Source organism: Carcharodon carcharias, chromosome 6 (assembly GCF_017639515.1).
Source record: "Carcharodon carcharias isolate sCarCar2 chromosome 6, sCarCar2.pri, whole genome shotgun sequence".
Classification (NCBI taxonomy): domain Eukaryota; kingdom Metazoa; phylum Chordata; class Chondrichthyes; order Lamniformes; family Lamnidae; genus Carcharodon; species Carcharodon carcharias.
In genome coordinates this window covers 57,165,948-57,191,292 of record NC_054472.1, presented here as the reverse complement: position 1 = coordinate 57,191,292, position 25,345 = coordinate 57,165,948, and the positions used below count along the sequence as shown (strand labels likewise).

The following is a 25,345-nucleotide window of genomic DNA, read 5'->3' as shown; positions in this document are numbered from 1 at the left end:
TTCTCTGCCGATGCTGCCCGACCTGCTGAGTTTTTCCAGGTAATTCTGTTTTTGTATTATTTTCTCAAGGTTATCCAATATTTTGTAAACCTCAGAAGCCTGTCTATTTAATCAAAAGCAAAATACTGTGGATGTTGGAAACCTGAAATAAAAGCAGAACATGCTGGAAATACTCAGATACTCGAGGCAATAAGTACACAAGTCTGGCAGCTGGGGGAAATACTCAGATTTCCAGCAGCTGCCAGACTTGTGCATTTAATGTCTTGCTACTTTGTAAACTAATCACTTGTGTGTGGCACAGTATCAAAAGCCTCGCTGAAATCTAAACATTATATCCACAGAATTCCACTTGTCAACCAGCCCTTACCGGAACAGAGAAATTTGTTAACCATGATTTCCCATCCGTACTGAATCCCTCCGACCTACTTAGATGTTTCACTATCCCCTCTTTAAGTGTGCCTTTTAAAAGTATACCTGCACTGATTTACAGGCTCAGTTACCTGTAAGGCCCTGATGCTGCTTTTCAAAACTGATGTTATGTTGGCTACTTTCCAATTTTTAAGCACTGATTTTATTCTAGTGATTCCTTAAGGACAGTAACAAGGGCATGATGTTTCTTTTATGTACCCTTACATGAAGCCCACCTGGTACGTTGACTTCCTTTATTTGCTATTGCCCTAATATGCCCTATCTGGTATTTGTGGGGTTTTTAGATGCTCGGTCCATTTTTTCCCCCCATCTCTCAGGAAGTTTTAATTTGCATCCTGGGGAGTTGCTCATAACCTCCTCCACAGTATAGGAAAGAGGAATTAATTTGGTATATTTACATTTCTTTGATTGTTGCTTATCATTCCATCTCTGGGATCTCTCGGGTGACCCACCTCTGATTGCTCTTCTACTCTTCTACCTACATGCTGCAAATACATTTATTTAGTATTCCCTGCTCCTGTTGTAATTTCTTAACTTGGTCAACTGAAGTCATTCATAATCTGCCAGAAAGGATAAACCAGTTTGTGTTTCTAATCAGCAACATCTTTAACCTAATTTGTTTAGAAACCTCTGTTGATTGCTAAAAGGACATTTGCTTCAGCCTTCTTTAGATTGTTGGAATTGTGCTTTCAGGCTCAGGCTTCATGAGGAAAAAATTATCAAAGATCGGCGATATCATCTTAGAACCTATCCAAATTGTTTTGTCGCTAAAGAATTAATCGATTGGCTTCTGGATCACAAAGATGCTGCTGACAGGGACATGGCAATCAAATTGATGCAAAAACTATTGGACCATAGTGTCATCCACCATGGTAAGTTCACATGAATAACAAATAACTCAATGTTTCAACGGTTACACTTCCTGTAAACAAATGGTTAAGTGTATATTTGGTTAATGTGATTGTGAGTAAGCCCATATTTCACACCATTAGAATAGATAGGTGCTTGATAGCCAGCACGGACACGATAGGCCAGAGGGCCTCTTTCTGTGCTATATAACTGTATGGCTCTATGTTTGCCATTCCAAGCAAGTAACTTGATCCCAACCTTCTGATGAAAATAATCTTGCTCCAACACTAAGTGGTTGGTACAGAAGCATTTACAAAATGACTTGAGATTGCGTACTTGCAGTGTGTATTATGAACAACCCAATCTCTATCTGATATGTGCTGCCAAGATGCTGATGTGTTGTCACCACACTGCTCACTTTCCAACATGGAATTGTTCTAACTTGGGATACAATTTTTTTAAGTCCTGCATGTCAAATAGAAAAGTAAGTGTGAGTGTCTGTGTGTGTGTTGTGTGTGTTCAGAATAAATACTGGTGACTGTATGTTGCATTTTCCTGTTGGCGCTTGAAACAAACTTTTTATTACACTTGTTCTCGCAGTTCCACCTGGAATGCCTCCACCTGAGGCGTGTGATAATCTGATCACTTCCCGCTCCTGCTTTCGGGAAAAATAATTCCATATTCCGTTTTCACTCTGCTGTACCAAAACTAGTTCCATGTTGAGGTCCCTACCAGCATATTGATTGATAGTCAAGAAATTTCCAGGGGAGCCCAGTTCTCATATTTCTCAGACTGTGATTTAATAAAGGGCTGGTCAATTTCAGATGGCTGTTGAGTTTGGTCTTTTGCTATCAACATCCTAAACTTAATAAACAGTAAGCAAATTAGCTTGAAGTGGCGGTTAGTTAAATATTGCAAGTAGAAATAAGTAAGTGATGCAAAAAAAGACTGTTCATATTATCCAGTGAACTAGATGCCTCTCTCAATACACACTTCTCATCTGCAAACAAACTTGCTTCCATTAGTTGAATTCTGTGAAGATGTATTATACATGTACAGCAAGATTATCTGATTTTCTGTAATCTGTTAAATCTGGGTTATTCAAGCAGTAGCCCACCCGTCATTCTTTTGCAAGTTTAAACTGTTCAGAGTTCAACATTGCAATGTGGACAAAAATAAACTAAGCTGAAGAACATCTATATATTGGTTTGCTTATTAATTATTATATAAATCAGTCTCGCAAGTTTGTCATTAAAATTCATTGTTCCTGTTGGTAAAGTCTCTGATCTGGCTGTAGTTAGTTTAAAAGCAGAGGCAATAGAATAAAGGACAGAGTTGATAAAATAATCTCCTGTAAATTGCTGGTGTAGTATTATGTTACATGTGATAAAACATTCCTGAAGCATCCCAAGCATATTGTTCTCTAATTAACTGATTCTGACCTGTGTTCCAAAATGTATTAATCCTGGATTTTTCTGTGCTTTCTTTTTAGTTTGTGATGAACATAAGGAATTTAAGGATGCCAAACTTTTCTATCGCTTCAGAAAAGATGATGGCACTTTCCCATTGGATAGCGAAGTGAAGGTTTTCACAAGAGGCCAAAGGATATATGAAAAGTAGGTGGATTGTGTTTTGGATGGATCTTTCTGCTCACTTATTGCCTTGCAGGAAACAAATGTCTAGGTGTTGAAGCAAATTTTTAATGCCAGTTTTCCAATCCTTTTATAGTTACAGTGGGAGAAATATTGTAAATTGATCGACTTGAAGACAGCAACTGAATTATTATTTGACAAGTTTAAAAACAAAAATTGCTGGAAGTACTCAGGAGGTCAGGCAGTATCTGTGGAGAGAGAAACAGATTTACTGTTTCAGGTTGGTGACCTTTTCATGAAAGTGCCTCCATTTTTGTGAGTTTCATTAACTCTAGCGAGTGCAGTATGTAGGTAAAACATATTAGGGGCTTGATTTTCAACCAGGGCCTGGGAATTCTGACCCCTGGCTGTCTTTAAATGTAGGTGCCCCAATTGAGCCAGTGGCAAGTTTAGCATCCAATTAATGGCACCGAGCCTTGCCAAGAAACAGGAGCTGCCTGCTGAGCACAATCATCAGAGGCAGACGGCAACCATGACGGAGCCTGCACTGAGGAGGCAGGACATCAGAGGACCAGCAGCCTCACCGTGCAGAAAAATGACCAAACAGCCAACTGAAAGGTACTGCTCCTGATTAGGAACAAAAGCCCAGTGGCAAAAATGTTTCTTCATAACGAAAATTACTTCATTTTTGCCCGCGTTGATCCCGACAGTTATGCAATAACATGCACTAGACTGTTTGGGTTTGGTGATTTAGCAATTGAAAATCACCTTCTGGTCCTCCCTGGCCTGTTAACAAGCTCCTCAAGGAACTGAGGCAGTTGATCTAAGGCAAGTGGGTTCCCAAATCCCGATACACCTCTCTCTAGTCCTCCCTTTGAAAATTCCAGTGTATCCGGGAGATGTCGGGACACAGACACGCCATCTGGGTGCACTATTTTCAGAGTGCACCTGCTCCTGTTCTGGCCCTCATGGGCAATTGAAAATTCTGTACTAGAGTGTGTCATATCTTGACTTGGGATCAAGTACCTCTTTTGCTGATTAATTAGGTCTTTAACTGATTGTTGTTACCCTAGTGATGATTGGTTGCCTAATTCTGCTGCTGTCCATTTCGGATGTTTAACAGAATATTTACAGCACCCTTAGTTGGACATTAAGATATGTCAGGTTGTTTGGTTAAGTGCATTCACTTAAATGCATTAAAACACAGATGTGAATTATTGGCGATGAGGGAGCAAGTTAGCACAGTAGTAGGGTAAACCTAGAAGGGCAAGGATGTGAAGGAATTGCTGATCTTAATAGCAGGACCTCATTTCAGTAACCTTGTGCAGTCTCTTGCCCAACCACTGACAATGTTGACAGCCTAGTTGATGGATGAAGGCACAGGCAATTTGCAGGAAGTTGTAGGTGGGGATCCAAGGTGACTGTCCTCAGCAGTCAGGAGAGGCAAAAGGTCATGACCAGGGTTGGTGCATCAGGGAAATGACTATATTGGGGCCACCGTCAGTGGGACAAGGTTGAGGTGGGTGTAAGCCTTTGGGACTGCAATTGTAGTTGTAGATGGGGGGGTGAGCAGGGGCCAAAAATTTGGGGTGAGGCGGGGCAAAGACATTGAGGCTTTGATATGGGGTGGTGGGAACATTGGGACTGGAGAGGCTGAAGGCTTGCTTGAGATCTGGGAGACCACTCTTGCTCTTCCTGGCCCTCAAGATTTGCTACAAAATATCAGCGCTTACCTTAATCATTTGGTGTCTGCTGTCAGGAGTCCTATAGTGCACTATATTCCTCACTTACTGATATCATCGGAAAGCTACTTTTAAATGTTAATTTGAGTCCAACCTGCTCGTTGGGGCAGCATCATCAATGGCCATGATTTTTGTTTATTAAATATTAAATTGGTTGGGAATAGGATCGGTTTGCTTAATCCTCATATATTAAACTCCCTCCTACTCACTTTCATGGCTCATAAAATGCATAGCTGACCCATGTGTGACCTTACGAAAGATTGGGTTTGCAGTGCATTTTGTTAGCCGTAATGGAGTGTGTGAAAAATGTAGGTATGGGGATGGGATGGTTGGAAGGCCCATCTCCAACACAGTTGCCCAGTTCCCAACATTGTTTAAAGGCTCCCTAAACTCCATCCCTCAGGTCTCCTCCACCCCATGTCACCTCACGTTCCCTCATGCCATCTCTATGTGCTCCATGTATCCTCCATAGCCACTGACCCAGTATGCACTATACAGTTTTCAGGAACCTTGCAGTAGCAATGAGAATTATTAAACCTCCAGCAGTCTAAGGAAACTCTGAATTCAATACCATTGTTACTGGTCCAAAAACCCAAGGGAAAAAAGAGTTGTAATCCTTTAAGTAACTATTAAGTTTGTAAACAAACAAGAAACCACATCAAGGATATATTTTGTTACTCCTCCTTTCAGTACCATGCCATAAGCAGGCATTGCCAACCATGGACTTCCATTAGATTGGTTCACGATTATGGTTGGCAAAGTACTGCAGTGGTTTGCCATTGCCTTCTGCAGTATGGCTGAAAATGAAACTCTTCCACTCTTGCCACCTACCATCAGGCATATTGGAAGGATTTACAGGCTGATAATTAACCTGTTTGGCCACGTTATGAATGCACCTTCCATGACCGTCAAGTCCTGAAGTGAGACTCGAACCAGGAGCTTCTGGCCCAGAGGTAGACATGCTACCAAGACATAGGTTTAGTATATATTTCAATACTTCTTGGATCAATAAGAACACCTGCTGTGCTGAAGCTTTTGAAACCCAGCCAGACATTCATAAGGGAACAGCTATCATAATAAAAGCTTCCAGCTCCACTTACAGAACCAATATCCATTTACATTTCAAAGCAGAATGCCTGTCAATCTATAGAGGAGGAGCAGATGCAGACCATTTTTCCTATTTTTTTAAAAAAACAACCAGTTCTGTCAGTCCAATTAAATCAGAGCACAAAAACATGACAATACCATTAATAAAAACATTTTTTGATACATATACTTTCTCCATTGGAAACGTACTGCAATGCCTGTGAACAATTACACAATGCTGGTCAACTTACCTTTGCAGGACAGACCCTGATGACGAATCACCGCATTAAAAATGTATCTACATTACATTTCCACTTTCAGAATGTCCCAACTCCTCGGCACTTTTTCCATTTTCTTCATGAATTCTCAAACCTGGCATGCTTTTAATGAGGCCCCAAAACCTTGCACTTTTGGATGAAAATGGTGGGTGGGAGGAAATATGATTTCGATCCCCCATTTAAAATGGGGAGCCCACCTCAGTGCAGGCAGGTTGCAAACTGGGTATTCCCTACCTGCAAAAAGACCAGAGGAAAATGGCATGGGGTCAGGAATGCAGAGGAAAATTGGATTTTCTGGGAAAAAAATCAAAGTGTGGTCACTTGTGAACCAATGCTTCACCTCACATCCAGAAAACTTTCGGCCCCTATTATTTGTTGAAAAATGTTAATATTTTGTGGCATTAGGTAATGAAAATTGATTAGAAACCCTATTTTAAAAATTATAATTCCAGAAATTGATTAGAAACCCTATTTTAAAAATTATAATTCCAGAGAGCCAGTGAATAAGGAAGATTTCAATAATTTGTGCATGTACCATGTCAATAAGTTAAATGCTTAATCACAGGTGGAAGTAGAACAAAACAGGAGAACAAAGAAACAAGGCTACTCCCTCTATCTCTATTCATCAGAGTTGGACATGTTTTAGCACATTTAACTCTGCAACTTGTAAAAAATTTGTTTACACAAACACAAATGAGCCATTTTGGCTGCTTTGGTATTTGGGGGCTGTAATCTGACTTCTGTCAATTCATTGGCTGCATCTCACTACAAGCACTATAAGCAATGATGTAACAGGAAGAGTGAAAAAAGGCAACAATTTGACAAGCTCATTTTTCTTTACCATCTACAATCAAACTACCTAAGTGTCCAAAGAAAATGTTCATTTTGAGATGAATAAAAAAGTATTTTTAAAAAATCATTGAATAAAACTATTCTAATCATTAGGGCAGTTAAGAATTTTTCTTGTGTTCAAATGTGGCAGATAGTAATTGCTGAGGTAATTATTCATACAATAATTGTTGTGACTTTAATCAGTCCAATAATTCTCAAGTGCTTCTACTATTTATTATATTTGTGATTCCCAGAGAAATTTGCAATAACAAAAATCTCCCTTGTCTCTTTCTCTTCCTATGGCATTGACTTATTGATGCAACATAAATATCCTTTGGGCACCTTCCAATATCCCTCAGGTGGCCAATTTGAGAACCTAAGTACACTCTGTCAGCAGGCTGCTCAACTGTTAGTTGTGGCTGAGCCAGATCCTCCCCTTATTGGACATATGTGTTTCTAATGCAAGGCCACTTTCTTCCCCTTTCTAAAAGTGGTGCCGTCAGCAATTGAAGCAATCTCAATTGCCGCTCTAATTGGTTCTGGTTAACAGAATAGAGCCAGAATTGAACCTGCAATCTTTTCAGCCGTTATGACTGCTACTTACTGCCTTAACTGCCCTAATGATTAGAATAGTTTTATTCAATGATTTTTAAAAAATACTTTTTTATTCATCTCAAAATGAACATTTTCTTTGGACACTTAGGTAGTTTGATTGTAGATGGTAAAGAAAAATGAGCTTGTCAAATTGTTGCCTTTTTTCACTCTTCCTGTTACATCATTGCTTAACTGGTGCTTCTTGATGTTGAGTGATTCTTACAAAGATGATAGTTCCCACCATTTCCCTTTCACCATCCTATCTAGTGCTTCAATTCTGGGTGATGTGACTTCCTGAACTTTGCATTATGGAAGAATGGATGTCCAATAAATTTGAAAGCTGAACTCAGTATGCTCTTGTTGCAAACATGAGGTGAAGCTTTCCCAATCAGTTTAGTGGCAGGTACGCATAGCAGTCCAATACATGTTTATATTCTGGTGGTACCAGCAATATTAAATATGAACAAGGAGCAGGCATAGGCCATTCAGCCCCTTGAGCCTGCTCCGCCATTTAATAAGATCATGGTTGACCTGACGGTAACCTGAAATCTGCATCCCACCTACACTGATAACCTATCACCCCCTTGCTTACCAAGAATCTATCGACCTCTGGCTTAAAAATATTCCAAGATTCTGCTTCCACCACCTTTTCAGGAAGAGAGTTCCAAAGACTCTCAACCCTCTTGAATGAAAGAAATTTGCCTCATCTCTGTTTTAAATGGGCGATCCCTTATTTTTAAATAGTGACCCCTAGTTCTATATTCTCCCACAAGAGGAAACATCCTCTCCACATCACCCCTCAGGATCTTATATATTTCAGTCAAGTCGCCTCTTACTCTTCTAAACTCCAACAGAAACAAGCCTTGTGTGTCAGACCTTTCCTCATAAGACAACCCACCCATTCCAGGTATTAGTCTGGTAAACCTTCTCTGAACTGCTTCCAGCACATATACATCCTTATCAAGGATGCACATCAGGCAAAGATGTTTATTTTGTGATGCCTATGAAGTGGCAGGAATCCAAGGAGCAATTTATACTATGAAGACACATTTAAACTATTGGGGTGAAGTTAACTGTAAAATCCTCCTCTGTCATTGCAGTCCATGGTACAAACCAACTGACCACTAACAAGCTATTGGACAGCCTTGAAAAGATTTCTGTGTGAAATGCTATCAGAGTGCAAGTTTGAGTCAAAATGTTTGGAACCAGTCTGGTCTCTCCCACTACAGGACTGCACTATTAACCCTGAAACTGACTCCCCAATGTGGAATGTACAAATAAGGAGAGTAAGGCATATGAGTTGCTCTTCTAAAACAAGATCAAAGAACCTATATAAGAATAAAAGTGGTTAGTCTATGCTCAAGGACAGGATGGATTAGCTATGTCTACTAAAATTATAACACTGCTGTTAACAAAATAATGTGAATGTAGATGACAACAGGAGAAGTATGTCAGTGCTGTGTTATCAGTGAGTTAATTGTATTGTGATATACTAGTAGATATAATTTGCCGAAGATGGATTTCTTTCAGCGTCTTATTCTGGAAATGAATTGTTTTAGTCTTGTCTTCATTTTGAATTTTGGTCTTATTTTAGCCACGTTGTTCAGTCTACTCTCTTAACTGCTAATTTCTTCAATTTTACTTGTAGGTGGGGACATTTAATCAAAATGAAATGTTTCTTTTCCATTTTTTGATTGTCAAAAACAGCTATTGTTTGATTTCTCCCAGAATTTAACAGGCCATGTTAAATATTAAAATAATAATCTAGTATCTGAATGGTAAATAAAGTTTTACCCATCAGTTCCAACATTTCTTCCGAAAGCTGGGAGTTACTGATCTGTGACATTAGCCTAGGGAGTGAGTTTAGTTTTGCTCTTTTCCTGTTTTGAACTTTATAATGATTCTAAATTCCTATTTTTTGTCTTTGTTAGGGATAATACAATAAGTTTCATTTCACAACTATTTTCATTTTTTTGTAAACAAAAGGAGGTACTGGCTGCTTTTGGTAAGAAAGTGAAACATTTGCTAAAGTGATGCGCAACTTGACGGTAAATGTGCTTTTAGATTGTTTAGCTTTACATAGTAATTAAGAAGCATGGCATTGAATTCTGGGCTGATGTCCTGTACTTCATAAATTTTCCATTTTCTTTCTTCTCCTTTTCCTCCTTACTTTGTCCCCGCTCAAAATTCCTTTTAAATGCTGGTAACAGTACAAGCAAAGGTGAGGAAAATTAGCAGGGATCTGTCGTTGGAAATTCCTGCATGCAAAGTCTACAGTTGCCTGTCCTCTCCAAAGAAAAACACTTGGATGCAATGTGTGAGGTCCAGTGCCTGTGCATGGAATAAATTCATTGAAGCTTTAATGCAGGGTTTACGCTTCTGTCTTACTTTTCAAATGAATATTTTCTTTGCTTTTGAAAATCATTCCATCATACATTTCCTTCTCCTATCTAGAGCTTCCATGCAGGTTTTCTAAGCCAAAAAGAAACTTAGGCCAGGATTTTATGGCTCCTGCCGCGGCGTCTCTCCCCCCCCGGCGGATGTGGTGAGCCGTTTAAATCTCCGTTCAGTTCCGCCGGACTGTGATTTCCCACTAGGTGGGTGGGGCCGTAAAACCCTGGCCTTGGCTTATGAACTTGGCTCCCTTTTTGTACCAGTTGCCACACCAACTCATGGACTAAGCGCATCACTGTATTCAAGAGCAATTATTGTGGAATCCTGAAAGCTCTATGTGATTTGAGCTTCGGCTCAGATTCAAGAGCATTGGTGCTGCATCCATGTTGAGTTCCTGTTTTTCCCTCTCTCTTCTGGATCAGTCACTGTTTATAGAGGCATAGTTATTTTAAATCAAGGGTTGTCTTTGTATCTTTGTCATGATAGGTTGATGAGCACTGAGAACTATCTGATGCAGACGCGGGAGGAGGAAGGAGTGAAATACCAGCGGGCTTTTGTAGCAGGTGAATTTATTGACTGGCTGATTCAAGAAGGAGAAGTTGCCATAAGGAGTGAAGGGGAGCAACTCTGTTGTAGGCTGCTGGAACATGGCATTATTCAGAATGGTGAGAAATTGGTTGATTACTTTATGAAGTGCAGTGTAAAGCATTTCTTCACTAATTAAATTTATAAATTATAATTAAGTTTCCAATAGGCCAAATGGTCACTTGCCTCTCCAACGTCCCCCAACCCCCACTAAACCCTCATATTTAAACCTGGCCTGACCTTTAGCTGTTCACAAAGCTCTCTGGCTAAATGATCCTCAAGCTCAATTTTGATCTTAGCCTGGATAGTAATGAGTGTGTGTATTACAATTTGCCAAGGGATCCCAAGGCTTGCAAGTGGGAACTCATCCACTGTTCTTACCTTTAATTTCTATTCCATACTGCTGGAAAGAGTGGATGTTTGAATGAAGATGGGGTTGCCTCAGCTGTGGTTGCTCAACTGGGCCAGTGGAATAGCAAGAGGACACTCTGGTTGCCAGTATGTTCAGAACCATATCCTAGCACAAATTACCATTTTCAGAGCAATAAGTAGGGAGAGAGGTGAGAAAACTGTCATCCTGACTTGGAAATATATTGCCGTTCCTTCACTGTCGCTAGGTCAAAATCCTTCCCTAACAGCACTGTGGGTGTACCTACACCACATGGACTGCAGCGGTTCAAGAAGGCAGCTCACCACCACCTTCTCAAGGGCAGTTAGGGAAAGGCAATAAATGCTGGCCTAGACAGTGACACCCACATCTCAAATGAATTTTTAAAAAAGGTGCGTGTTAGTAGCAGCACTTTTTAGTTGATTATATTTTTGTTTAGAAATCAAACTTGCCCAGGGAAGACACTTGTTTTGAATAAATTATTGTCATTATATGTATTCCACAGCATTTTAATTCCAGTCAAAACAATTTCATTATCAGGTGTATACAATTGTTCCCAAAGCTTTCAATGTATTGCATAATCCTATGCTCAGCTTTGCAAGTCTGAAATGTTTCCAACTGGTCACCTGTGAAGTCATGTGTCAGCATGTCTTACAGATGATGATTTAGTAGCAATACCTCAGCATGTCTCGTATTACACTGCCAAGGACTTAGTGGCTGTAAAAAGGCACCTTAGGTAATAAAACACACCCTGCTACTTTGCATCATTGTGTGGTGAATCAGATGATTTTATGGAAACCAGAGCATTCAAGAGCGTCATTGCAGGGCTATCATACTGGCTGGAATTAAGGGCAGCATTTTCCCTGCGGGCTTCTCAACCCTGCCGGTAGGTTGAAACGTGGGCCAGAAGCTAATACTATGTGGGGAAATCATCATTCATTGATTTTCCTCTGGGGTGGTCAATTAATGGCTGGAGGGAGGGCTCACCAAGCAGTTACGGACGGTGAGCAGGCTCTCAAAGTTAGCGGCCCAATCGGAGGCTTTCCAACTTGAAAGGAGCAGCAGCCTGTAATGAAAGGTAAGTAGGGGAGAGTGGGCTTTAAAATGGAAGCACCCTGAAGCCAGGCCAACACCGTGGGGTGAGGGTTGGGACGTACCCCTCTACAGGCCAAACTGACTGCTACCAGGTAGAGAGAGCCACGAGGCTTGGTTGGAGCACTGGATCTCTGCCATCTGGAGCCTGCCATCAAGTAATTGAAAATTTCCTAAGCAATGGTTAAGTTTTAAAATCTTAGGGGAGAATTTTCTCCCCGTCAGGGGGAGGGTAGCTGGGCAGGAGCGGGTACAGGTGCAGCCAATCGCCGCTCATGATTGCCTGTGTACCGCCATTTTGTGTGGGCGGGGGTAGTAGGCTGAGCTGGGGCCTGCGCTCTTTCACGCATGCGCGAGAAAGAGTGCAGAAATCTCCTTGAGGCACAGAGCTGCCTCAGGGAGATGAGTTTGATTTTTAAAAATTTAAATGAAAAAAGAAAACGTTTTTTAAGACACGTCCCCACATGTAACAGTGCCACATGAGCTGGGACATGTCTATGGCTTTAATTAAAAATTTTTACTGAAGTTTAAAACCCTTCGTGAAACCTCATCCCGCCCGTGGATGAGGTTTCATGATAAATGCGAAGGCCCCTGGGCTCTTCACCTGCCCACCAACCTTAAGGTTCGACGGGCAGCTATGCTAATTATTTAAATTGATATTTAAATGGCCTTAATTGGCCTTTGACAGTTCGGTGGGCACACAGCCAACTCTGGTGCGCGCCTGCCGAACTGAATATCTGAATGACGTCAGGAAGCACACCCGACATTACCGCGCATCATTTTACATTCCGGTGAGCGGGCCCCATCCCCGCACGCCAACCGGAAGATTCTGGCCTTCAAGTTACTTGCACAGATTTTGCTTCACCAAGAGTCACAGAGCTAATTTTCATTATTCATGTGCAAAGTTGTATGCAGTTTTTAAGTTGGTGTTTCTGTATCCAATGTAGACAATTTTTTGTATTTGCTCTTAGGGTGTCGATTACATTGGCAAAGCAGCATTTACTGCCCATGATTGATCCCTTCCCCCTCCCCCCTTTTAATTGCTCAAAACCTTTTATATTTCTATCTTTCTTAATTTCTATTGAAGGATCATCAGCCTGAAACACTGGGCAGAATCGTCTCAGATTTGCACTAAGTGCAATAGTGGGCGATTAAAATGATGTTTTACCCACCATCCCAATGCAGGTTTTCACGCCGAATCGTCCAAAACCCACCACGTTATTGATGCGTTCCCAGGAAACATGCCGTTTCCATGGCAGGCAGGCTCTCATTCGCCCGCCCTCGCGGCTTCTTCACACCGGGCGCCATATTTAAAGTCCAGCTGTGTCACACATCTCATTGCCTCCAGCCCATGACTGCTGCAGGGAAGAGCATCCAGGCAAGGTGAGAAGACTGCAGACCCCAGGTTTAACGACGTGCCACTGGAACGCCTTTTGGCTGCCATGGAGGCCCACCACAATGTCCTCTACCTCACTCTGGCTGCAGGATGGGAAGCGGCGCCATCAAACAGGCTTGGGAAGTGGTGGCAGCGGTGGTCAGCGCCAACGCCCTTCAAAAGAGCACAGCCACCCAGTGCCGCAAGAGGATGGATGATGATCTCCATTCTGCCAGGGTAAGTCACTCTTCTCATCACTCTCAACTCTCACACTCACAAACCCATCACACATCCACAGGGCCCTCACTCACTGCCAGTTCAAGGGACATCACCATTCACTCTCTCTCATGCACCTTCATCATCCTCATCCTGTCCATGGGAACACTCATCATCCACACATGCCAGGCATACTTATCATCTAGCCTGGTAGGTGTCCCGCTTTACACTCTCTCCGTCTCTTTTCATGCAGGACAAGCTGGCACACAACAACAGGGAGAGAATGCTGACCGGTGGAGGAATGCCTGAAATGAAGGTACATGTGGACTTTGAAAACGGAGTCATCCAGCTGGCTGGCGAGGCTCTGGACTGATCCTGTGCTGATGGTGAAGTCAGTGGTGCTCTACCAAGTGAGGATTCAGCAGTGCAACATCTGTCAGACAACCATGCTGTGAGTGATGTTTCCTGTTTCTCAGACCCCTGCCATGCACTAATTATCTCTCCTTGCTTTCACAGGCACATCTGGAAAATAGCTGATGGAGTCCATGACCTAGGGCTTCCAATCAAGCTCTGAAGAAACCTCTGAAGAGGAATCTGGATCCACCTCCTTGAAGTCCCATCACAGCGCTCACCCACACCCTCCACCAGTGCAGAGACACACACCTTGGTGGGACCGAGCTTTAGAATACCCTCAGGATCACAACCTGGTGAGCACATCGCACTATCTGATCCACAGCAGGTGGTGACAGGTATCCAGCACTGACTGCTGGAGGCCAGAAATTTGCTGGGTCCGAGTTGGATGATGAGCCTCTAGACTCGGTCAAGTCACAGTTGCTGGAGCTTCAAAGGCAAGCTCGGGAACGTCAGGAAGGGATGTCCGCTGCACTCCTCAGATCTCAAGGTATGATGGAGGAGTCTGTCCACCTTCAGGCTGAGGTGATAGCGTCGGTATGCCAATGTACCGAGGTCAACTCTGGTAGGATGGCAGCTGCCATGGAGACCTTGGTCCAGGACATCGCTCCTGCACTGCTCTTTCACTGACGCCATAGTTGACCTCCAACAGTGTGTACGCAAGAGGGATGCCTGACAGCTCGATCTCGCTCCAGCTACTCCTTCTCCTTGAGGAGTCAGCCAGGGGCCCTCAGGCACCCATAGGGAAGAGGTGCATACCCCAGGGCCATCCATCCAAGTGACTCTGGGAGTGTTTGGCCCATCCAAATCTGCTCTTCCTGTGGCCTCAGCAGCTCCAGCTCCACAGGCCGAGAAGGGTGCCACTGCCACACAGCAGGACCATGAAAGAAGATCACGGCTCTCCAAGTCTCGGCCCTCCAGGGGACGCTTGCTAAGGTCATCACAGACAGGGCTTGGCAGTCAGCAGGCCGCCTCCACCTCCACTGTGGATGTCCAGGGAGCACCAAGATGTAGTGACAGGGTTAGGCAAGTTAAGAATTAGTTACACAGCCTGGGCACGGGTGTTAATACTGTTCACTATTGTTAATAAACTCCCAAGAATGTCTCCCTGCCTGTGGCTCCTTGTTCTGATCAGCAGTGTTCTTGTCACTCAGATGTGAAACCTTTCTGCACAAGATAAAAGGCAGGTGTCTCAGTCCAGGGCCTCTTCCCTGTGCTCTGTGCAGCCGTCAGACCACAGTGATGGTCCAGCCTCACACTCCTTGAGACATTACTGATGCCTGCACCTCGGCGGTGCTGGTCATTGCTGCCAGAACATAGTGGGCAGGCGCCACTGAGTTCTCTCATACTCTCTGTGTGCTCTCAGCACCTTTAAGATGGGGCTGACCCTGCATCGCTTCAGCATCTGTGACCAGTGATGCTGTGCTCCTGAAGGACTCAGGTGCTGAAGACTGACAAAGGATCAGATGCTTCTAAAATTTCACGGTTGAGTCTGTATGATATGACCTTGATCACAGAGCGCAAGTGAGCTGCCCTCAGCCAGACAGGAGTCAGATATTCTCAGATGCTGCGTGAAGATCTATGGAGTGTCCTCACTGCGTGTCGTCACCATCCTTCTGGAATCAAGCGACAATTAGAGCCTCCACTGCATCTCCATGACAGGAGTATTCTCACACAGGGTATTCACGCTGCCATAAGCCAGACTGGAGTCAAACGTTCACAAATGCAATATGAGGATCTATGGGGTTACTTCACTGCATGTGGTCATCCTCCTCCACAAATCTAGCAGCTATGAGGGCCTCCCAAGCACCCCTGCCTCATCCAGCCAGTGTGAGGGCCTCATCCTTGAGGGTCTCATCCCTGTCCTCATCACTTTCGAGGATCTCCTCACCCTCACCCTCATCCCCGCTCCTCATTGGGGGAGACCTCCAGCTCCTCCATCTCCTCCTCAGCCAGCTCCTCTCCCTGTTGCAGCGTCAGGTTGCAAAGGGCGCAGCAGACACCGACGATGTGTGACACCCTTTGTGAACTGTATTGCAGGGCTCCACCAGATCGATCCAAGCACCGGAACCACATATTCAGCATCCCCATGGTCCGCTCCACCAAGATGTGAGCTGCTGCATGAGCCTCACTATAGCGTTGCTCTGCTGCAGTCTGAGGCTGTCACACGGGTGTCATCAGCCACGGCCTCTGCGGGTAGCCCTTGTCCCTGAAGCTTCTGTGGACCTCGAAAGACTTCAGGGATCTGTGACTGACTGAGGCTGTAGGCATCGTGTACGCTCCCTGGAAACTGCACACACCTGCAGGATGTGTTTGTGGTGCTCGCAAACCAGCTGCATGTTCAGCGAATGGAAATCCTTGTGGTTGATGTAGTTCACCGTGTGTTACAATGGAGATCTGAGCACCCTGCACCTGTGGGAAACCTGAGATCTGGGTGAATCCAATCGCTCTTGCATCATGGTTTTCCTAGTCCCGGGCGAAATGCATAATGCTGTGTGCCCTCACAAAGATGGCATCAGTGACCTCATGGATACATTTGTGGGTGGAGGCTTGTGAGATCCCACAGAGGTCACCTGTGGAGCTCTGAAAGGAGTGACTGCCATAGAAATTGAGCGCCGCAGTCCCTTTTACAGCCACTGACAGTGGATGCCCTCCATGTCCCCGTGGCACCAAATCCTGCAGATGTGATCAGCCAGTTCCCTAGACATGAGCAGCCTTCAAATCAGCCGGTGACTGGTTCTCGGTCACCTGCAGGAGCGAAAGGTGGTATCTGTAGACCCTGGATGTCGCCAGGCGCTGACCAGCGATGACTCACTGTGGCTCTTTGGCAGCGAGTGCAGGAGCCCCAGCCGCCCTTTCTTCCTGAGGTTGCTGACCTTGCTTCTACACAGTCAGAAGCCTCAGTCGTTCTCTATCTCAGTCTTCTTCACTCTCTGTAGGCCATCAGGGATACAGCTAGTTCACCAGGCTCCATGTTCCTGACGTTGTACTCCTGCAAGATAAAAGAGAGAGACATGTGAGTTAACATGGGTGTACTAAGCACCTGCCCTGGTTAAGTGTGAAGGCCCCTTAATGCTTCCTGGAGAGTGTAGGCCGCCACTTGGATGGCCAGAGATTAGTGCGCTGCATGGCTGCCTGAAACCTCACCCTCCTCTGCTCCACTCCACCCCACTGATTGGCGGCAGCTTTGCCCATTGGACTGCATACTGTGCTCTCAGCTCAGGTGCAGGCATTCTCCTAACCCATACTGCAAGGCTACATTGTTAGCTTGATCCATGGGGGAGACTGATCCAAACTGAGATGCTGACATTGCAAGGGGCTGTGAGCACCTCCAGGAGTGACTACTCCATGGAGAGCTTCAGCAAGGAGATTGTACAGCACGCTTATGACTTTGCAGTCTGTGCCCAGGGGGTGAAAAGCCCTGGAGCACTTGATGGCCCTTTGATGCCTCTGCGTTTCTTGAGTGGGCAGATAAGCTAGAGGCCTGACTTCAATTATATCAATATAATGATAAAAACAAAAAACTGCGGATGCTGGAAATCCAAAACAAAAACAGAATTACCTGGAAAAACTCAGCAGGTCTGGCAGCATCAGTGGAGAAGCAAAGAGTTGACGTTTCGAGTCCTCATGACCCTTCAACAGAACTGAGTGAATATTAGGAGAGAGGTGAAATATAAGCTGGTTTAAGGTGGGGGTGGGGGGAGAGAAGTGGGGGGCGGGGGGGTAGTGTGATTGTAGGGACAAACAAGCAGTGATAGGAGCAGATAATCAAAAGATGTCACAGACAAAAGAACAAAGAAGTGTTGAAGGTGGTGATATTATCTAAACAAATGTGCTAATTAAGGTTGGATGGCAGGGCACTCAAGGTACAGCTCTAGTGGGGGTGGGAAGGAAAGACTAGCAGGGCATACAAGATTTAAAAATAATGGAAATAGGTGGGAAAAGAAAAAATCTATATCAATTATTGGAAAAAACAAAAGGAAGGGGGAAGAAACGGAAAGAGGGTGGGGATGGAGGAGGGAGTTCAAGATCAAAAGTTGTTGAATTCAATATTCAATCCAGAAGGCTGTAAGCTGCCTAGTTGGAAGATGAGTTCTTGTCCCTACAACCACACCATCCCCACCACTTCTCTCCCACCACCCCTGCCCCCCACCTTCCCCCCCCACCTTAAGCCAGCTTATATTTCACCTCTCTCCTAATATTTGTTTCCAATTATATCAATGTGGCTGTGCCTGAACTGTCTCAGCTGCAGAGGAATGGTTACTTTATACAGGTTTCCCTAATGCGTGGCCGCTTCCCTTGCCCAGCCTACCCACCATGCTTGTGCACTATACTCAATGGCAGGGCTGCCCTTGCCCTCCTCCCACCATAAGTCATTTCAACAGCAGGGCTGCTGTTGACCATCCAACCCCTCACTCCCTCCTAATGCTCCTCAAGCTTGAAGTCCAACAGGCGACCCTGGCACGTGCCGTACAACGTTGCCATTGTGAAACCGATCATGCCATATTGTCTGCTCACGCCACTGAACACACCTGTCGCCAATGGGCATGGAATATCGTAGCCACTGTTTCTCTCCACAGATGCTGCCTGACCTGCTTGCTCAGTACTTCCAGCATTTCTGCTTTCATTTCAGAGTTCCAGCATCTACTGTATTTTGCTTTTGTGTTGTAACATTTATGGCCCCCTGTGCTTCTGTTTTTACAGCCAATTCTAGGAGTTTACTGTGCTATTATTTGTCTGGAATTTGAAGCGCTGTTTTGTGTACTGCTTCAATTGCTGGACAGGCTGTCTCACAGGGAAATGCTGCCAGTATGCCCACTGATGTGCCAATTGTGGAAAAATTATCTTCTCTGCAAGTGCCAGATTTCCTAAGTGTGCAGCATTGTTAGTAATATGTAACTTTCCTGTTGGATCTACTGAAAAACTTATGGAGTGTTGTTATAAGGTTTCCTTCTTCACAAGTATATATTGGCCAAATCTATGTGTTCTTTGCAGTATTTTTTGCAGTATTTTCAGGATTGTATGCATTTATTGATCCTATTTGTCTGGTGTTGCTATGGGAGCGTGGGGATGTTGGTAATGGTGTCTTTTGGGGTTTTTTTTAAATTTTGGCCAATTTTCTCTCTCCCCATTGTCCCCTCAGGGTTTTGACTCTTGTTTCCATGGGTACCATCCCAGTACATTCCAAGGGAACGTTCTTCATGTATGAGCCTTGACAATGTGTCAGCTGGAAGTTCAGTCATGGAGCGTTTCACAGCCAAACCTGACATTTTGTCCTTGCATGAGAGGGATGCCTGCTGGTTAATGAGAAGGCGCAGGAATCCCTTCTAACGCTAAGGTCAATTTTGGCTATTGTCCATTCTTGACCAACTCACTCAACTCAGATGGCAAGGGTCCTTTTTCCTAACCAGGCTGCCCTTTTCTTAGTGCTTTTCCTCTTTCATTGTTCCTCCTTTTCTTCTCTCCCATCCTCCAAGTATTCAGAGACAGTGACTCAAATTTTAATCCCCTTGTCCTCCAAGTCGAAGACTTCAACAGAAATTAAACTGTGATAGGGGGGAAAGAATTTGGCATGGGTTGTCAGCTTAGTTATCTCTGAAATTATCATTAAATGCCCTTTTTAGAGCCCTGATTATGGTGGGCAAAAGTCCAGCTTCTGTTCTTTAAAGCAGCTTAATTCAAATTTACAGCTGCTGTTGTATAATTTTTTTTTAAAAGCTTCCAATATTTAAATATATTTTCATGCAGTACATTTGATTATTTTGAGCCAGGATTGGGCGGTGGGGGGTGGGTGGTTTATGTGCATGTACATGTATGTATGTGTACGCAGTGGAAAATCTGCTAGAATTGGCTGTCCACGCTGAAATTTGCAAATGTGAAATAAATTGGCTGTTTGATTTTAATGAACCCAATGAAGGTCCAACAACAATGATGCATTCATTTAGTGCCTTTCTCGTGGATAGACGCTCCAAGGCACTTCACAGCATTATCAAACAAAATTTGTCATTGGTCACATAGGGACAGAAAACCAAAACCTTGGATGAAGAGGGAGGTTTTAAGGAGAATCTTAAGGGAAGGGAGAGAGGGGCTGAGTGATGAGTGGAGTTGGGGGGGTTGCACAACAGATGGAAGAGAATGGAGGAGCACAGAGATCTTGAAGGCTTATACGGCTGGATGAGGAATGGGATCATGGAGGGATTTGAAAACACAGATGAGAATTTTACAATTGTGTTCTACTTGGAGCCAATGTAGGTCAGCAAGCAAAGGGATGATAGTGAATGGATCTTGGTGCAAGTTAGGATATGGGCACCAGAGTTTTTAATATAAGTTGAAAGACAGGAAGACAGTCCTGAGAGCGTTGATATAGTCAATTTTTTTTCTTTCTCCTTTCATGGATGTGGGCATCACTGGCAAGGCCAGTATTTGTTGCCCATTCCTAATTGCCCTTGAACTGAGTGGCTTCCTAGGCCATTTTAGAGGGCAGTTAAGAATCAACCACATTGCTGTCACATGTAGGCCAGACAAGGTAAGGATGGCAGATTTCCTTCCCTAAAGGGCATTAGCGAACCAGATGGGTTTTTACAACAATGGACGATAGTTTCATGGTCACCAATACTGAGACTAGCTTTTCATATTGAATTCAAATTCCACCAGCTGCCATGTTGGGATTTGAACCCATGTACCCAGAGCATTATCCTAGTTATTACTAGTCCAGCGATATTAACACTACACCATCCTCTCCCCTGATCTCATGGTAACAAGTGCATGGATGAGGGTTTCAGTGCAGGTGAGCTGAGTCAGGGATGGAGTCAAGTGATGTAAGAAGGTGGAAGCAGGTCGATTTGGTTTTGGAACAAATATGTGCCAGAGGCTCATTTTGGTGTCAAACATAACACCAAGGTTGCAAATAATTTGCCAGGGAGACTCAGTGGTTAGGGAATGGAATTTGTGGCAGAGACTGAAGACAATGGAGGAAATTTCTGCTCATCCAGTACTGGACGTTAGACAAGATGTCCATTGAGAAATGTACTTTTATATGTATGGACATCTATTAATGCTGGTATTTTCAAACTAACAGAATGTAATGGTTAGATTGTGAATTTATTTTTAATGCACCACCAGTCTTTGTGATCTAGGGATGGGATGTTCTAGCATTTAAGCTCTGTTGCGCAATGTGTATCTGTAAATAGAGTACTTAAAACACTTGCACGGTCACATGCAATAGCAGAAATGAGGTGTATAATTAACTGGAATTATCCAAATTTTACCAAGAAATTTCCATAACGATGAAGTTCAGTCTAGAACTAATGAATAACTAAAGCAGCTCTTACCAAAGCAGTCATTTTAGTATTTTTCTCCCATTGTGCTTTTGTGGCTTTTGCTGTGTATTAGCTGTCCATTCAGAGTTCAGATTCTGTTGTGTTGTTTTGACAAACAGTCTGTGTAGGATCAGTGAAATTAATTCTATCTGTTTCACCAGTCTTATTACCCTCTCCCATTATTCTGTACACAGTGGACAACAAACACCACTTTGTGGATGGTAACCACTTGTACCAATTCCGTATGAACTTTCGCAGAAGGCGACGGCTGGTCGAGCTGCTGAATGAGAACGTGCCCTTGGTGCCTGACAGTCATGAGAGTCCTTTTTGTTTACGCAAGCAAAATTCTGACAATCCTAACACCAGCTTTCTCTCAGGTAAAAATACTTCGCTCCAATTTTGTCTGTGATTTATAGCCCCAGTCAGTGTTCCACAGCAAAGGCTTTCATTAATAGTTTTATGGCCGCTGCCTGCCTCCTTTTACAATAGGAAGGTTGGTTTAGGCAAGTTGTGTTTTGTGTTTCACATGCGTAACTCTCCGATCAGTTTGCACTTTTATATTGGGTGTTCAAAATACTTACAGATATAAAGCTGTGGTATTCAGTACCACTGTTTCTTTTCCTTCCCTCTTCTTTGCTCTCTTTTGCCCCATGCGACCACCCTCTCACCTTCAACACCACTGCCCCTTCCCCACTGTCAGATGATAAAACGTTGTATTGTCTGCTTTCCCAAAGAAAGAAGAAATTGTGCTGCTTCCTCTAAAACAGGTGCAAGATTTTGGTTCCAAAAGTAGGATTTGTCTTTTACAAATGTGAACTTGCACGCCAAATACAAAAGAGAAATGGAGTACTACAGTTGCACTCTGGAAAGCAGCTGTTTTCAGGGTATCATGCAGAGGCATCCAAGATCCAGCATCTGTCATTTGTAAATTGATTGCGGAAATAGATCTTGTATTAGTTATGATGACTGAAAAGTTAATTTAATTTAATTTAACATCTTGTTCGACCATTGCCCAAGTGTCTGTCCAATAATTTCTGGTCTACAACTGCTGCTTTTGTGCTCATGCATATTAGAGTTGGATAGAAGAATTATTTTCTTAGTTGCTGCTATTTTACAAATTTTATAAACTTAAGTGAACCAGAGCATTCTTATCTGCATACATGCACATTTACTTTTGAAGATACTTGTCCTTGGTGTGAAAATGGGTATAAGAAAAGAGGAAGCAAGGAAAAAATCAATTTAACACCCCCAAGTCCACTGCTTTCCACAGATGACGATCTGTCGTGGCGGATTCTATGCCCAAAAGGCAATCGAACAAAACTCCAAAATATCTGTGAAAAGTAGCTCACAAAAAGTAAACTGCAAAACTGTCACAGAATACTTTCGTAGCCCCATCAGCACAACAAGTATTTAATATCGATGCATTCCTCTGGCTTCTCAGCTGAACTGACCCTTGTTTAGCAAACAGTTTTTGACATCAGACTATTGAGAATTATCTGAACAAATCTCTGGAGCTACGATGTCAAATGCATTGAAGGGAATCTCTCTGCACAGGTAAGTCTGTATTGTACAGCAGAGTAAGATACTCTGTGACCAACACCAGCCCCCCAACCCCCCCGTCCACCCTGACCTATCCCACCCTCAGTTTGAGCTCAGCAAGTACAAGAATTGCTCTGAATTGTACAGGCCAAGAAGACTTCTACTTCAATCCCTCATCTGTACTGAGAAGACTTGGGAAATTTAAATGTAGTTGTTAAAGCAAGTATAACCTCTCATTAAAATTGATCGTGAAACTATCAGATTGTCATGAAAATCAATCTGGTGTGTTAATTCCCTTCAATGGAGGCCCACTTGTGACTCCAGACTCATAACAATGAGGTTGACTCTTAATTGCCCTTTGAAATGCCTAGGGAATCACTCAGTTCTATCAAGCCGCTACAGACAAATGCAGCGTGGGTCTACCGACACCATGTAGAAAGCAGCAGTTCAAGAAGGAGGTTCACAACAACCTTCTCAAGGGCAATTAGGGATATGCAAGATGCTCACATCCCAAAATCTCAAGAATGAATTAAAAATAAAATTAAATAACAAGACCTCTGGACTATTACTGAAGTCTTGTGCAAATTGGCATAGTATAAACAGATTAGGAAGGTGAACACAGGGCTGGTGGAGTGGGGTAGGAAAGAGGGGTTTCATTCATGGGTCACTGGCATGAATCCTGGGACAGGAAGGAACTATACCTTCAGGACAGGCTCCAGCTGAACCCAGCTGGGACCATTTCCTAGCTGAAAGGATAAATAGGGCAGTCACAAGGACATCAAATTAGTAAATGGGGTGGTGGAGTGCTGGGGTGGGAAACTGGAGTATAGATAATAATTCAAAAACAAACAAATAGGAAGAGAGTAGAATACCAATCAGAAATTGTGCTTTCGGCAATACAGGGAAAACTTAAAGATGTAACGTGATTAAACCAGAGAGAGAAAATGTGCACAAAATATTAGAACTGAAGGACACATTAGGATGTGTGACCTAAGTAAGAGTTCTTATACGGACACACACAGCACAAAAAACAAACTGAATGAATTACTGCAAATTCAACTTGGATGGTATGACATGGTAACCATTACTGAGATTTGACTGCAGGATAGTGAAGACTGGGAACTAAATATTACCACTTGTACTATCCACTAGGGAGGTCTTGTGCTGCAGTGGGTGTCATCCCTGTGTCTGAGCCAGAAGCTCCGGGTTCACTCCAGGACTTGATGGCCAAGGTGGGTGTGTTCATAACACAGCCAAACAGGTTAAGTATCTAAGTTGAAAGCAAAATACTGTGGATGCTAGAAATCCGTAACAAATGCTGGAAAAACTCAGCAGGTCGAACAGCATCTGTGGAGAAAAAAACAGCTAATGTTTCGAGTCCATATCACTCTTCTTCAGAGCTAAAGAGAAGTAAAAGTGTGGTGAAATTTATACTGTTTAAGGGGTGGAGCAGATGAAGCTGGATAAGAAGGCAAGTGATAGATGGAGGCAAAGGAGAGATTGCCAGAGATGTCATGGACAAAAGGACAAAGTGGTGTTAATGATAGTGGTACTGGCTAAAGGAGGTGCTGATGGTGGCATTAAGGTCAGAAAGCAGAAGGTGATTAAAGGGTAAGCACTCTGGAAAGAACAACATGACCAAGTGATAGATGGCCCTTGTGGGGGTGAGGTGGGGGGATGGGATGGTGGTGGGAAAAAAGATAAAAGTTAGGAGAAAAAGTGGGGATAAAACAATGAATAAAAATGAAAATAAAAAATAAAAATAAGCGGATAAAATAAAACAAATAAAAATGGATATTGAAAAAAGGGATGAGGATGGAGGAGAGAGTTCATGGTCTGAAGTCGTTGAACTCAATGTTAAGTCCGAAAGGCTGTAAAGTGCCTAGTCGGAAGTTAAGGTGCTATTCCTCCCGTTTGCGTTGGGCTTTACTGGTGCAATGCAGTAGGCCAAGGATGGACATGTGGGCATGAGAGCAGGGTGGTGTGTTGAAATGGCAAGTGACAGGAAGGTCTGGGTCATGCTTGCGGACAGACCGAAGGTGTTCCGCAAAGTGGTCACCCAGTCTGCGTTTGGTCTCTCCAATGTAGAGGAGACTGCATCGGGAGCAGTGAATGCAGTAGACTAAATTGAAAGAGGTGCAAATGAAGTGCTGCTTTACCTGAAAGGAGGCCTTGGGCCCTTGGACGGTGAGGAGGCAGGAGGTAAAAGTGCAGGTGTTGCACCTTCTGCGATTGTGGGGAAAGGTGCCATGGGAGGGAGATGAGGTGTTGGGGGTGATGGAGGAGTGGACCAGGGTTTCCTGGAGGGAAAGGTCCTTGTGGAATGGTGATGGGGGAGTGAAGGGAAGATGTGTTTGGTGGTGGCATTATGCTGGAGTTGGCAGAAATGGCAGAGGATGATCCTTTGAATGCGGAGGCTGGTGGGGTGAGAAATGAGGACAAGGGGGACCCTATCATGGTTCTGGGAGGGAGCAGAAGGTGTGAGGGCAGAGGTGCGGGAGATGGGTTGGACACGGTTGAGGGCCCTGTCAACTACAGTGGATGGGAAACCTCGGTTAAGGAAGAAGGAGGACATGTCAGAGGAACTGTTTTTGAAGGTAGCATCATCGGAACAGATGCGATGGA

At 43.7% G+C, this 25,345-nt stretch overlaps 1 protein-coding gene across 5 annotated transcripts in view; it reads left to right on the top strand.

Annotated features, from left to right (window-relative positions):
* deptor (DEP domain containing MTOR-interacting protein) overlaps nucleotides 1–25,345 on the top strand; it is a 102,998-nt gene that overhangs the window by 35,463 nt on the left and 42,190 nt on the right. For all 5 annotated transcript variants that reach the window (XM_041189623.1, XM_041189625.1, XM_041189624.1 and 2 more), the window contains 4 exons: nucleotides 1,123–1,301; nucleotides 2,771–2,894; nucleotides 10,282–10,460; nucleotides 21,376–21,558. In XM_041189623.1, coding sequence (XP_041045557.1) covers nucleotides 1,123–1,301; nucleotides 2,771–2,894; nucleotides 10,282–10,460; nucleotides 21,376–21,558 — 665 coding nt within the window. The remainder of the gene's footprint in view (nucleotides 1–1,122; nucleotides 1,302–2,770; nucleotides 2,895–10,281; nucleotides 10,461–21,375; nucleotides 21,559–25,345) is intronic.